The 15,034-nt window shown below is 32.3% G+C and overlaps 1 protein-coding gene across 1 annotated transcript in view; it reads right to left on the bottom strand.

Moving 5' to 3' along the window:
- The window catches only part of Tbca (tubulin folding cofactor A), a 73,693-nt gene that overhangs the window by 16,877 nt on the left and 41,782 nt on the right, over window positions 1–15,034 (bottom strand). The window contains exon 2 of the mRNA XM_046427558.2: window positions 834–939. Coding sequence (XP_046283514.1) covers window positions 834–939 — 106 coding nt within the window. The remainder of the gene's footprint in view (window positions 1–833; window positions 940–15,034) is intronic.

A 15,034-nucleotide genomic window follows, 5' to 3' on the forward strand; every position in this document is an offset into this window, starting at 1 on the left:
AGTTCATAACCCACTTGAATCAAAGTGTGGAATATGATATGTCAAGAAATTTGTAATGTTTTGAACAACCCACAATAAAAAATTAAAAAAAAAAAAGAAATTACAAAACAAGTGTCTGCTGAGGGTAAACATTCAATAAATGCTTCAATGGTAATACAGAAGGTGCTATGGAAGCACAAGGGATGGACCCTTTTCTGTGTAGAGGTGGATGTAGAGGAGGCTTATAGGAAGAAACAGGAATTAATCTGGAGTTAATAGGTTAAAAAAGGAGAAGGGAAAGCATCCCAGATATGGGTAACATTTTAGAGGCAAAGAAGAAAGGGTATATTTAGGAAATTAAAAGGCAGACACCTAAGAGGTCCAGGTAGGGACTGATGAAAGTTGAGGTTAGAGAGATAAGCAGATGCCAAAATCAAGACGCGAAGGAGACCAAAATTGGTCATGACACAACTGGAAGTAGTCACTGAGAAATGCAATACATATTTTATTTTGGTGAGCTTCCCATCAATTTGGAGAAAATATTTCTAAATTTAAATATGTAAGTATATTTAACATAAGATTAGCCCATTTTTATATTTAACATTTAGAGAGGCCATACAGCTTAGTATACAGTTTCTAGAGCCAGAATGCTTAAGTTCTCAACTATGCTACTTAGCAGCTGTGTGACCTTGGACATTTATTTCACCTGTGTTTAAGTTTCCTTCTCTTTAAGCGAAGGGTTTAATGGGAAGAAGTAAATAACAGTACCATCTTAGAGGGCTGCTATAAAGACTATATTAGCTGACATGGTATTCTAAATATGTTAGCTATTACTATTTAAGATACAATTTTACCTGCTTTTTAATGGCATAATTTTCACCATCTTCAGCTTTCATTTTTTCAATCTTTTCTTCTTGTTGTTTTGCTTCTTTTTCATACATCACTTTTTCTTTGACCAATCTACAAATAAGCCAAAAATGTTTCAGAGAATTAGCTTCTTCTCTAGAGAATAAACCACACTTAACAAAGTAACAATGTAAATATAAAACGTACTTAAAATACTAAAGTTGATGGATTAGATGGGGTGGGAAAAAGGAAAAATTACTTTAGCTATAATGTATGAAATTCTTATTTTTAAAATTAAAAATGTTTCACTCTATTCTATTTACAATGTGAAAACAATACTCAAAATTATTGTGTACTAAAATTTCTGCCTTGATTTATTTGTGTGTGTGTGTGTATGTGTGTGTGTATGCACACACGTGTGCTTGCTCTGCTGGAGATAGAACTCAGGGGCTTTCACATGCTAGGCAAATGTTCTACCAGTGAACTACATCCCTAGTAAATTTGGTTTGATTTTTGAGGTTAAAAACCATATATTTTAGGGGCTGGGGCTGGAGCTCAGCAGTAGTGCATTTGCCTGGCATGTGTGAGGCACTGGGTTTGATTCTCAGCACTGCATATAAATAAAGTAAAAATAAAGGTCTATCAACAACTAAAAAACAACAAAAAACATGTATTTCCTCTGGTTCTTATACCAGCTACAAAAGAATTAACTCAAAATGCTTTGAAAATCTAAAGTTAAAAGCTAAAATTATAAAACTCTAGGATGAAAACATAGAGGTAAATCTTGGTGACCCTAGAGTGGGCAACAAGTTTTCAATATGACAGCAAAAGCACAAGCAACAAAAGAAAAAAAAAGATAAATTAGCCTTCATCTTTGATTAAAAATTTGTGTGCTTCAAAAGGAACTACAGAATGGAAGCAAATATTTGCAAATCGTACACCTGATAAGGAATTGCATCCAAAATATACAGAAAACACAACTAAACAAAAAAAGTCAAATAACCCAATTGAAATGGACAAAGGATTTGAAAAGGCATTTCTCTAAAGAAGATACACAAATGAGCAATAAGCACGAGTCATTAGTCATGAGTAAAATGCAAATCAAAACCACAGTGAAGTAACACTTCATACCCATTAGGATCAAAAAGTCAGGTAATAAATAACATATGTTGGCAAGGATGCAGATAAACTGAACTATGCAACACTGCCAGCAGCAATGAAAACTAGTGTTGTTGCTTTGAAAAAGTTTGGTGAAGCCTCAAAAAATTAAAGTTATCCAATATCCCAGTAATTCTATTCTTAGATACGTACCATAAAGAAATAAAAACACTTGTCTACATATGTCTACAAAGATTTGCAATAGCATTATGTATAATGGCAAAACATGGAAACAACCCCAAAGTCCATTTCAATGAATGGGTAAAGAAAATGTGATATGTCCATTCAATATTTGGCAATAAATAGGAATAAAATACTAATTTACACTAGAATACAGGTGAAGCTGGCAAACATTAGACTACTGTGAAAGAAGATAGTCATGAAAGGCTACTTATTGTATAATACTATTTTATAGAATAAATCCAGAATAGGCAAATATAGAGACAGAAAGTAGATGAATGTTTGCCTGTAATTGGGGAAGATACAGTAACTGGAAAGGGTATGGGTTTTCTTTTTGGAGTGATGAAAATGTTCTAAAACTGATATGACTGTTGTATAATATAAATATACTAAAAAGTAAAGAATTATAGACTTTAAATGGGTAAGCTGTATGACGTCTCAATACAACCATGATCAAAAAGGAAAACAAAAGTAAAGTTTGTGATCACAAAGTCAGTGCAGGAGAAAGTTCCAAGTACTGATACCTCAAGCACAACAGCTAAACAGGTAAATACTATGTATTGCCATTGTATTTGTAATTTTAAATTACTTTCACAATAATTTAATATTAAGATAAAAATATATATCCTCTGAGATTCGAAGTAAAACAATTGATTCATATCACTACATATACTTGTCTAAAAGTTCCTTTTAAATAAGAAACAGTACAGAGAAGGCAAATTGCCAGTCTGCTTACGTGAAATCTAAAGATGGTTCTGACTCACAGTATTAAAAACAAAGAAAAGACAGAAAGGGAGAGAACACAGCAGGGGAAAGGGGGAACACAACCTAGCTTTTCTTGAGTGTTTCATTAGGGAACATGGGTCCTGCATTCTCATTGCAGGCTGGAGCTAAATTGAGGATATGCCTCTTTTAAATGGGTCAAATGCTATTCACTTTGCCCCAATTCACATAACTTCCCATTTCCCAAATACTCTGGCCTTAACATTTGGCCTCTAAAAAGCATTTGAGTTCTTGATCTTGCATATATCATCAATGCAACAATGTTATTTTTGTCTTTATTATCATTATATAATTATGATTCTTATTCAGAGTATCAGGTATACTCAGAATCCACTGGATTAGCAATGAGACTTTCAATACCTGTAAACCTTTTTGGCTATAAAACATCCCTAGTAAGAAAATAGCTGGAACTGGACAGCTATACGAGAGCAGCACAATCCACAACCATTCTATCATAATTCAAAAACTTTTTCACAGGTTGGCAAACATGGTCAGGGAACCAAATCTGGTTTGCTATCTGTTTTTGTATAACCTAAGAAGTATGAATGGTTTTTGCATTTTTAAAGGATTAAAAATTTTGTGAAATGTGAAAATTATTTGGAATTCAAATTTCAGTGTCCATAAAGTTTTAGTGGAACACAGCCATACTCATTCATTTATGTATTGTCTATGACTAGTCATGCAATGACAGCAAAGATGAGTAGCCAAATGGCATGGTATGCGAAACCTTATATTATTTACTCTCTCTGGTCTTGTACACAAAAGGGTTGCTGATTGCTGACTTGGAAGATTGCCACTTAACTCTACTCAACCTCTAATTAACTTTCTTAACTTTTATTACACCACACTGTAGTCAGTTTACTTGCTGGGTCTTGAAGACAGAATGAGGTAATATTCATATTGTATGCCTCATCTTCACACATAACATTCACTATAAACTCAGTGAATAAAAAAATATGTCTAAAATTTCACTATTGCCTTTTAACATTATCAAAGAAATACATGAAACAAGTGTGACAAAAGTGATTCACAATAATTGAGAAATAAGAATAATGTGGTGACTTTTGAGGAAATATATAATGGAAGAGGAGGATTCTATGTGTGGGACCACAGACTATTAATCCTAACCATCCTACCCCATTGTGCTTGTCTATGGAAAATAGCAGCAACGACTCCAGCAAAATTGAAAAGATACCTAAATATACACCACATCTGACAGGTGAAGGTGTTGAATATTTTCATGGCCTTTGGGATATCAAAACAAATAAAACTGTTTTTAAAAGTCACATTTTGGTTATGGTTATGGCTCAGTGGTAGAGCGCTTGCCTGGCATGTGTGAGGCACTGGGTTTGATCCTCAGCACCACATAAAAATAAATAAATAAATAAAAATCAGTGACTAAAAAATAATTTTTAAAAAAGTCACATTTTGTAAAAAATCCTGGGAAGAAAAAAAATATTGAAAAGCAAAATCACTACTCTAAAAAAGAAAATAAATCACCTAGTTAGTGAGAATCCAATAATGCCAGCATATAAAATTAAAGTGAATAAAATGCTTGGACAAGATGTAGAATGAGAAACAGAAAAGGGAAACTAATGTATTGATGACAAGTCACATGATATTTAAGAGGTTTATAGTATATATACAACTTGAACTTCACTAAATATTACCAATTTGATTTCCAAAGTGATTTTATCAATTGATATCGAAAATGCAAGGTAGGAATTTTCCTACTTGTTTGGCATCCTGGTGAACTATTGGAATTGTCAGAATTATTAAATTTCTGACAATTAGAAAAGTGTGAAATGGCATTATATCAAGGTTTGAAATACTAATTTCCCTGGTAAGGTAGAACATCTTTATCTATATTCTTATTAAAATAGTAGTTATATAGATAAGTATTTATTGAATCAATGAATGAATATCTTTTGGTGAACTTAACTCTTTTCCCCTTTCTAAGGAAGGCTAAGATTTAATTAAAAAACTTAAGTATATACAGCTACAATTTTTAAATTTGTTACTAAAATATTTTTCTGTAACATTTTTTATGTTCCTATAAATATAGAAATATATGAAAGATTATAAAAAACAAAACTTTAAGTCATTCATAATCCCATTGCCCAAATTCCTACTGACCCAAAATGCACATAATTCTAAAATCCAATAAACTATAAAAACAAGGTTTTTATTAAGCTTGACACAATCTTTTTAGCAGCAGTTTCACCTCAATTGACAATTATAGATTTTATGTATACTACTTAATGTGAAGAGTCACATATTTCACTGCAGAACATTACTGTGATTGATAATAGAGTGTTCTTCTAGATGCTATTAGGTAAATGCACAATACCTTTATAAAATATAAAAAGAAACTGCAATTCAGAAACACATATGGGTCAAAGGATTTTTGTATATGGGATTATAAACCTGTATTAATATATTGGTATTTTTCCATCAGATTTTTTAATCTCAATATGTATGTGTGGAATTTTAATACACATAAAAATAATGGGGATAAGATATCATTTTTAATGTCATTAAATATGCTTTGAAAATATAGCTGTTAGTGGCTGCAAAGGATTTCATGGCACAGATATGAAAGCTTATTTAAGTATTATCCTATGTTATATACACAGTATTGTTATATACAATACTGTGATGAACATCCCTACCCATGAATTTCATCAACATACAATATTTTCTTATTGAAAATGTTTACAGTATGTAGTACACAACCTGAAATTAGACTAACCCCCTTCCCAACAAACCAATGATCATTTACTAACATTTTTTTTCCTACTAATGTGATAGGCCACTTTGGTCATTCATTATTTGTGAGAAACAAAATACAAATATTAAACAAATCTACCCCTATTTTAGTTCATCATTTGATATTTTAATTTTATATCTTTTTAGCAAAAGCTCTGATGTGCTTATTAAAAGCTTATGCTAAAAAGATATAGTATAAGAAAAAAGTAGATTTTTTTTAAAAGAGAATAAAATTTTCCAGAGCTGTGGGGGAAAAAAAAGAAAAAAACGGGATCAATGGAAAAAAAATCTCATCCATGTACATTAAGAATTTCCAGAGCTCCTAGAAAATTAAAGCTTTCAAAAAGAGAAGAAATACGTCACCTAGAGAAAAAAGAAGAATCAGATTGACATTATATTTCATATTAATAACATAGATGCCAGGAGACAATGGAGTAATCCTTTCAAAGTTCTGAGAGAAAATGATTTATAACTCTGGATTTACAACTATAATAAAGAGTGATAGAAAAATTCATTAACACATTTAGCAGTTATTTATTGAGGGGCTACTATATGCCAGGTATGATTTTATGTACCAAGGATATAGTAGTGAATAAAACACAAAACTTAACAGTACTTTTTAGTGGGGAAATAAAGACAAAAATAAGAAAAATATATATAGAAAGGTAGAATATGATAAGTACTCTAGAGAAACAGCAATAAGAGGATTGGTAATACAGGGGGACTGCAATTTAAAATAAATAATCAGAGAAGGTGTCTTTGAAAAAAGAATATGAGTTAAGATCTGAAAGAGGCAAGAAGTCATGCATATAGCTGATGGAAAAAGTTATGAACCAATGGAACTTTTTAGAGGCATATAAAAATTCAAAAAGTTTATCCACTATGCCCCCTGAGAAATTTGCTTTATAATATACCTAGCAAACTGAAAATGAATATCAAGAAGTCATGAGACCAAGAAGCTATGTTTGACATAGAGTAACAGTCAAATGAAGAGGGGTAAAATCCCAAGATCTAAACTGCTATAGGTCTGGAATACAACTGGTCTAAATGGAAATCTTGGTGTGAGCTCATGTGGGAGAATCTTTCAAGAAGAATGGAATAGATTCTAAGGAGAGAGAGTGAGTAAGAAGATAGAATATATTACTAGATAAAGAAATAATGCTTTTTTTCCTTTCAATTAAAAAAATAAAAAATTAGGAACTCTAGGAATCCTTCCCAATGATTATGATTGTAAAATGAAGCTACTGATGAAGAAGAAGAGAATCCATTTAGCCAGAATTTATAAGAAAAAAAATCTACTTTTTTCTTATACTTTATCTTTTTAGCATAAGCTTTTAATAAGCACATCAGAGCTTTTGCTAAAAAGATATAAAATTAAAATATCAAATGATGAACTAAAATAGGGGTAGATTTGTTTAATATTTGTATTTTGTTTTTCACAAATAATGAATGATCTTTTAGGCAACACAGGATGCACTGAGAGAAATACAATCCTATATTCTATACCACAAAGTGAAATAATTATAATGCACTTGTTCATTTTCAACAGACCTACAAGCAAAATAAATACCCCCTACCTTGTTTAAAATATTTGCATTTTAAAGTTTGTTTATAGGCTAAGCAATGTCTAATAAAAATTTCTCAAGAAAAAAAACATGATGTTTAGTGGCTAACATGACCCCTGGTGAGCAATGAAACTTCAGCCTTTCATAAAAATTATAATACCTATGTAACCAATTCCCTGAATTAAAGCCGTGTTTGAAATTCCTGGTATGGTTTCCTTTTTCTTGACAGATGCAGTTCTCTTCTATTGATACAGTTGATAAAAAGCTCTCCTATTTCTGAAGAAACTAACAACACTTTTGAGATTTTTAATGTGTAAAAGATGAAGGAAAAGAATAAATTTTCACTGGGGGCCATTATGAACAGATCTTTGGGGAGTGTATTGCATTTAATACTTGGAACCTTATTTAAGTATTATCCCCATTTTACAGTCTCAATTATGACTTCCCACAATATTTTTTTTTTAAAAAGTCTAATTAAAATAGAACTTCATTTTACAACCATAATCATTGGGAAGGATTCCTAGAGTTCCTAATTTTTTATTTTTTTTATCATTTTAGAAATGAATAAAATCCAGTGGCTGCATTTCATAAAGGTGGTCAAAAATTATACTACTAATGAAAATTAATCTGAAGACAGCAACACTAATGAAAATAGGTTGGATAAATAACTTTTGAGGTTTTATCCTTTCCAATGGCCATAACTAAATCTATTCTCCCCAAATCAGTTGTTTAGTAAAGTTCAACAGTTTTAACTCAAGAAGAGAGTTATGATAATGGCATCTTATAAAGCATTATATATAACAAAATCAGGCAAAAGATTGAATCATTCAAGAAAAGCTAATTAAAATGATTTTTAAAAGCAGCTAACATAGCAGCCACTTACAATAAGCCAAGTAAGCTAAATACATTGTGTCATTTAATCCTCAAGACAACCCCTACAAAATAGGTACTGTAACCATTCCCCTTTTAGTAATAACTGAATTAAAATTCATGGAGTTTCAGTAGCTTGTTCAAATTCTCACAACTACTAAGTGTCAAAGAATTATTTTATTCTAAAATATATACCCTAACCACTAGTGATATATTTTTTTATTTTTGTTAATTTTTATGTGGCACTGAGGATTGAACCCAGTGCCTCATATGCATGCTAGACAAGTGCTTTGCCACTGAGCTACAGCCCCAGTCCTAGTGATATATTTTTTATTTTTTCAAGTAATCCTCAAATATTTTGTGTAAAAAAAGTGCTCAATTATGGTAAACATTGTTGGCTGCCTATTCTGTAGGCACTCCTTTGTTTCTTACTTGCTAAAACAATGTATAATCGTCCAAGAAGTCATGCCCTTCAAAGGAAAAAATCAATCATAATGGTCCTACTCACTTTGCCAAGTGATAGTTTGGGCATCTGCAATGACTCAATTCTGGACAAAACTTCATAAGGGATATTTCTTCTGGGGGTTCTGTTATGGTTTAGATTAGGTGTCCCTCAAAAGCTTATGAGTGAGACAATACAAGAAAGTTTAGAGATGAAATGACTGGGTAATAAGAGGCTAACCTAATCAGTGCATTAATCCCTGGATAGGGATTAACTTGGTGGTAACTCTAGGCAGGTAGTATGTGGCTGGAGGAGTTATGTCCCTGGGGGTGTGCCTTTGGTGTTTATATTTTGTCCTTGCTGAGCAGAGCTCTTTCTCTCTGCTTCCTTGTGCCATGTTTCCAGTTGCTTTTCTTAGCCACACATTTTCTGCCTCACCTTGTACCCCAAGGAATGGAGTCAGCCATCTATGGATTGAGACCTCTGAAACCATGAGCCTTCAAGTAATCTTTTCCTACTTTAGTTGTTCTTATAGGGTCTATTGGTAGCACTAATGAAAAAGCTGACTAATACAGGCTCTGAGAAGGTCATCATTGCTCTTATATATATAATTTCTTTTCTCTCCTGGACATTGTCACCTCTATATTATTCTTGCCAATTGTGAAAGGCCTGTGGAATCAGGAAGAAATCCAGTTTAAAGGACAGGTCATTCTGTGTTGTCAGGAAACTCCAGTTCTTGATGATGTCACTGAAGTACCAAATTAACTAATTCTTTAAAGTATATTACCGCTAGATTTCTTATTGTATGAGATAATAAATATTCTTACAGTTCAAACCACATGTAGTTTGGTTTTCTATTACTTGAAACTGAAAGGAACTGAAGTACAAGATCATTAGATTGTTCTTCAGGTAAAGAAATAACACTTTTCTACTGTGGACTAATTCATTCTAAACTGATAAATCTTTTAGAAATTGAGGTACCTCATCTTTTTCTTCCCATACATAGGTTTAAGAAAATAAAGATTAAATGACCTATACAAATATCAGTTGTATGTTTCTCATTATATGAAGAAATAATTCATATAAATTTTGTACAAAAGGCTATATTTTATACTTAAAACAGTTTTATGTAAAAATTTAACAACTTTTGTTTTTAATAATCATAGTAGTTACTGGTAGCTAATATACAGAATAAACCATAATATTTTCTATTTAAATCATATTTTCAATTTGTAAGGTACTTCTGTAACTTCTAGAATAAAAGAATAAAATATCAGGGCCCCTGAACTATAACTTGCAGAACGGGAATTAAGTACCTAGACAGTATCATCTATAAAACTACATTTTTGGCATGATGGGGTTGGGAGAGATGTTTAATAGTGCTACAAAGGAAAAAATATGGTACCAGCAAAAGTGTATCTGCTTACAACTAGGGTGCAGCAGGATGTTTTCTAATGGGAAAACATATGAGAACTGCATTAATTAAGAATTCCCTCAGAACGGAAGAATTGAAGGTTGACCTCAGAATCCAATGATTTAGGGGTCGCAGTCTATATAGTAAAGTGTGGAGTTAAAATTCAATAAGTTTTAGTTATTCTTTACTAATCCTCTTATTGTTGGTTTAAGCCCCAAGTAAAGCCAGTGCAGTGGCACACATCTGTCATCCCATCTACTCAGGAGATTGAGGCAGGAGGATAACAAAGTTCAAGGCCAGCCTGGGCAACTTATTGAGACCCTGTCTCAAAACCAAATAAAAATGGCCTGTGATACAGCACTTGCCTGGGATGTTCAAGGCCCCTAGGTTTAATCCCCAGTACCTCAAATAAAATCTTAAGTGAGATTTTCTGCTATTCCCAAACTTCAACGGATAATTGTTCAAGATTCTGGGGTCAGTGAAAAACTAAAGAATTTATGACGGTATGCTCTCTTAATAAAACTTGTTAAAGTTAAAAACGTTAACGAGATGGGGCAGAAATAGATGTGTTTTTGAAGTGGAAAGCCTCTTCCTTTCCCTCCTCATCCTCTTCCCCTCACTCATTTTCCAAAACCTAACTCCAGCACCCTTGTCTTTTGGTAGACCACTTTCTCATCAATCCTAACACTTCCCAAAATGACACTATGGATCTTATGTATATTCATAGCATATTTATTATATCATCACTTAGGCTGAAATTTTTGTCTGCTTTCACTCTTGAAAGTGAGTGCCCTTAAAGGTAAAGTGCCTCATATCAGTACCTAGCAGAGTATGTACCTCACAGATAGGTTTTCGAGTTCTCAAAATCACTCTATGAGGTAAGCAGACTATCCACTGTTATCTCCATTTTCAAATGAGAAACTGATTCAAAGAAAAATGATTCATCTAAGGTCAGGTGGCCAAGAAATGGTGAAATTGGGATTTGAAATTATGACTTAGAATTTCAAGCATCGATACTTAAAACCATGCCAAACTATTTCCTGTTTAAATCAATTTTTAAAACTTAAATCTCTTTCACTTATTCCCAAAGGAAAATCATTCCATAGTTCAAAATCTGAACAGCACAAAAGAGGACTGAGTAAAAAGGTTACTTATCCCTGGTCTCAGCCACTCAGTTCCTACCACTGGAAACAACATCTTATCAATTTTGTATGTAATCTAAATGAAAGAAAATGAAAGTTTAATTTGATAGTATTTGTTATTTTATAATCTTCCAGTATCTATTAATTAATCCATTAAACTGGAGATGGTTCAAGTTCTATTAACTGCTCAAGTAGAAATAGATACTTTAATTAATTTTAATAAAGTTAGGCAAGACAAATTTTGTAATCAGCTAAAATTTTCACCAGATAGGGTTTCATGGCGGTCCTCCAGAAAAGAGAAGGGGACCTCAACTCAGCTGGCAGGTTTTGAAATACACCACAGAAAAAAATTTCAGGACTCATTGAAAGAGGCACAAAACAGAGTTATCCCGCCATAGAGCAGGATAAGCACTCAAGGGGAGAGGGAATATGGACACTCAAGAGTGAGATGCACTTTGGGGCTCTGGGCTATTCTTTAAAAACAAACTTTGTAAATGGTGAGAATGAGAGGTGGCATGAGCTTAATGAGCTTGATTCTTTGGGTCACAGATTGTGCCAGTGGTATGGTTCTTCTCAGAATTTTAATGTAGACATTGTTGTATTAATAGATAATATTTGGACTGTACCCACATCATGGGTCTCTAACAATCTCTTGCTCTAGGTTTTATTGAATTGGTCTAAAAAATACAGTGTAAGCTAACAAGATACATAGGAATTAATTAACTGATTTATGATCCTTTTAAGAATTCATGCCTGGGAGAAAGCATGCCTGGTGAGGGTGCTCATAAAGTCTTTACTGTTTAAAACTCACAGTCCTTTTTTCCCTTCCCTGCTTCTCTCCTTTCTATCTACCTCAAAAGGACACACACCAAATCAAGAGTCAAAACTGTTTTGATATTAAAAAGCTTAGTGATTAACAAATTAATAAATATCAGTTATAATTTTAAAAACAAATATAAAACTAATTATTTCACTAGCTTTCTAAACTGTCTCTAAAGCAAGTTTTGAAATGATGCTGAATTTAAAAAGTATACACTACTGAAAGGACTAAGGACATCATGAACAGCTTCTGCTTGAGTTTATAGGAGAAAGCCAAAGCTCCTCCCATAGCCACTTCATCTCCATACAAAACACAGACAGTGCTAATTACCACCTAAAAGGATAAATCTTTCTATACATTTGACTTTTTTATCCTCTAATCAGACTCATATCTCTAACTGCCTTTGGGTCTCTATTTAGAGATGTCTATTTAAACATCCCACCAACAACTGAAACAGATTGAAAACTTAGCTTATCATCATCAACCCTTGCTAAAATAATACCCTTCCCAACTTGAGCTGTCAATGTCAGAATTCTGTTCTCAATCTTACAACCTTTGTGATATTGTTTACTAGAAGCCTTTCATAGTAATTAGTTTGGCTAAGTATGAGACAGACAGAAAGAAGTACGGGTGAAGAAATTCTGTATGCTTTTGTTTTTATTTTTTAAAAAAACAACTGTACAAGTACTAGACAAAGTAGGGCTGGCTTGTGAGCATTTCATGGGATAAAGAGCTAAGCTGTGTTCAAGTTTAATAGAGCCAAAAGAGTGATCCAGTTACAAAAAAAAAAAAAAAAGAACAAAAGCCGATTCTTAGATGCATTAAAAGAAGCAAAGAACTTAAAGGACAATAGACAAATAGCACTATATTGGAAAAACGGCATCTGAACTATTACTATTCATAATTTATTTCCAAAATTATTATATACAATTTAGATCTAAAAGGTACGTCATATGGACACTGTGGCACACATCTATAATCCCAATAACTCAGGAGGCTGAGGCAGGAGGATTTAAGGCCAACCTCAGCAACTTAGCAAGGCTAAGTAACTTAGTGAGACCCTGTCTCAAAATAAATAAATAAGGGCTGGAAATGTAGCTCAGTAGTTATGTGCCTATGGGTTAAATCCCCAATACCCCTCAAAACAAACAAACAAAACCCCAAGACAACAAAAAACAAAAGGTACATAAGGCAGCAACTGAAGGTCTACATTGGCAAACTAGAATGTTAGCAAAGGACTAGCAATGTTATCATTCTAGTCTATAAAATAGCTGTTTGCCTATAACCTAGTTGATGGGTTATAAAGATATTTTAAAACAATATAGATCATCACAATTAAAACAGGAAAAAATATCATTTGATACATGTGACTTTAGTTGACTGATGACTGTCACTTCTCAAGATAATGAAAATTAGCATCTGTTAGGATATTTGAATTTTATCAAATTATAAAATAAGCCCAATTTAATGGTATTTCTTACAATAATTATTCTTGGTGATCCATCAACTTGGATTTTAGTAATTCTAAAGAATTACTAATAAAATTTTGGATTATTACTCAGCAATAAAAAAGAATAAGATCATGGCATTTTCAGGGAAATGGATGGCATTAGAGAAGATTATGCTAAGTGAAGTTAGCCAATCCCAAAAAAACAAATGCCAAATGTCTTCTCTGGTATAAGGGGGGTGACTCAAAATGGGATTGGGAGAGAGAGCAAGGGAGGAAGATTACCTCTAGATAGGGAATAGGGGTAGGAGGGAAAGGGAGGGAGAAGGGGTATTGTATAGATGGTGAAAGGAGATTCTCATCATTATACAAAATACATGTATGAAGATGTGAATTTGGTATCAACATACCTAATATATAATCAGAGATATGATAAATTATAGTATAATGGTGTATCAAGAATCGTAATGCAAAAATAAATAAATAAGTAAAAATAAAACTAAAAAAGAAATTTATAGTAATAAGTGTATGCAAAAGAAAAGAAAAATATGGCAAAATAATATAATAAAATTTTGGGAGCAGAATTTGAGATTTCCTTAAGTTGGAATGTCTTAGGATCCACAGAATTCACACAATTCAGAAGAATGACAAAATAATCATTTGTTGCTAATAATTTTCATTAAGAAAAATCCAAGAATCAGTTGGGGTTGTGGCTCAGTGATAGAGCGCTTGCCTAGTATGTGTGAGGCACTGAGTTCAATTCTTAGCAACATACAAAAATAAATAAAAGTCCATTGACAAGTAAAAAAAATTTTCAAAAAATGCAAGAATAATAAATAATTTTCACAATATACTAAGAGTACACATAAACAGTATTTATTGTCTATTAAAGAACCCACATTCAATGTACATTTATTTTGTACTTTCCCACATATAAAGAAGTATTTTTTCAAAGTCCTCAACTGCTTATTACTTTTAAATAATATTTGGTAATGATATTTGTTATAGAGCCTTACTTGACAAATCTAACACATAGTAAATCTGGTTTGAAAACTCAGTAAACATTTTCTTAATTTTTCTAACATTGATTCCCAAAGAGGCTAAAGCCCTCCAAATCTTTCTTTTCTATGATACTTATAGTTCATAGTTTACGAAAGTTTATATTAATTCAAATACTCCCTCTTTTACTCTTCAATTGCTTGCCCAGAATAATTTTACAACATGAGTTTCTGAATTTGTCAGTTAACACTTTAAAAAGTTGCATTGTCATGAACAGAGATATATCAACATTTAAGTTCTTATCCCATGAATGGTATGTGTTCACATATAAAAACATGAAAAACCTCTATCTCACAAAACCAAGAATATATAAATAAAGCATTTTGTGGCATTTTAAGAATATCACAACTTTTGCAAGTTGTTCTACATAGTTTTCCCGAACTATTTAAGATAAGTTATTTGGTAGAATCTTTCAGGACTTTTGATTCTGTAGATAAACTACCATGATTATATATGAACACATATATGACAAATATCCCTTTTTCTAGTCAACCTAAAAAACACAAGTAATAACTGTAGCACTTGGAGTTAAAGAAGACATGGGAACTAGAATTAAAGCA

Source organism: Marmota monax, unplaced genomic scaffold, assembly GCF_021218885.2.
Source record: "Marmota monax isolate L192 unplaced genomic scaffold, Marmota_monax_Labrador192_F-V1.1 WCK01_AAM20220418_F8-fsc00018, whole genome shotgun sequence".
Lineage (NCBI taxonomy): Eukaryota > Metazoa > Chordata > Mammalia > Rodentia > Sciuridae > Marmota > Marmota monax.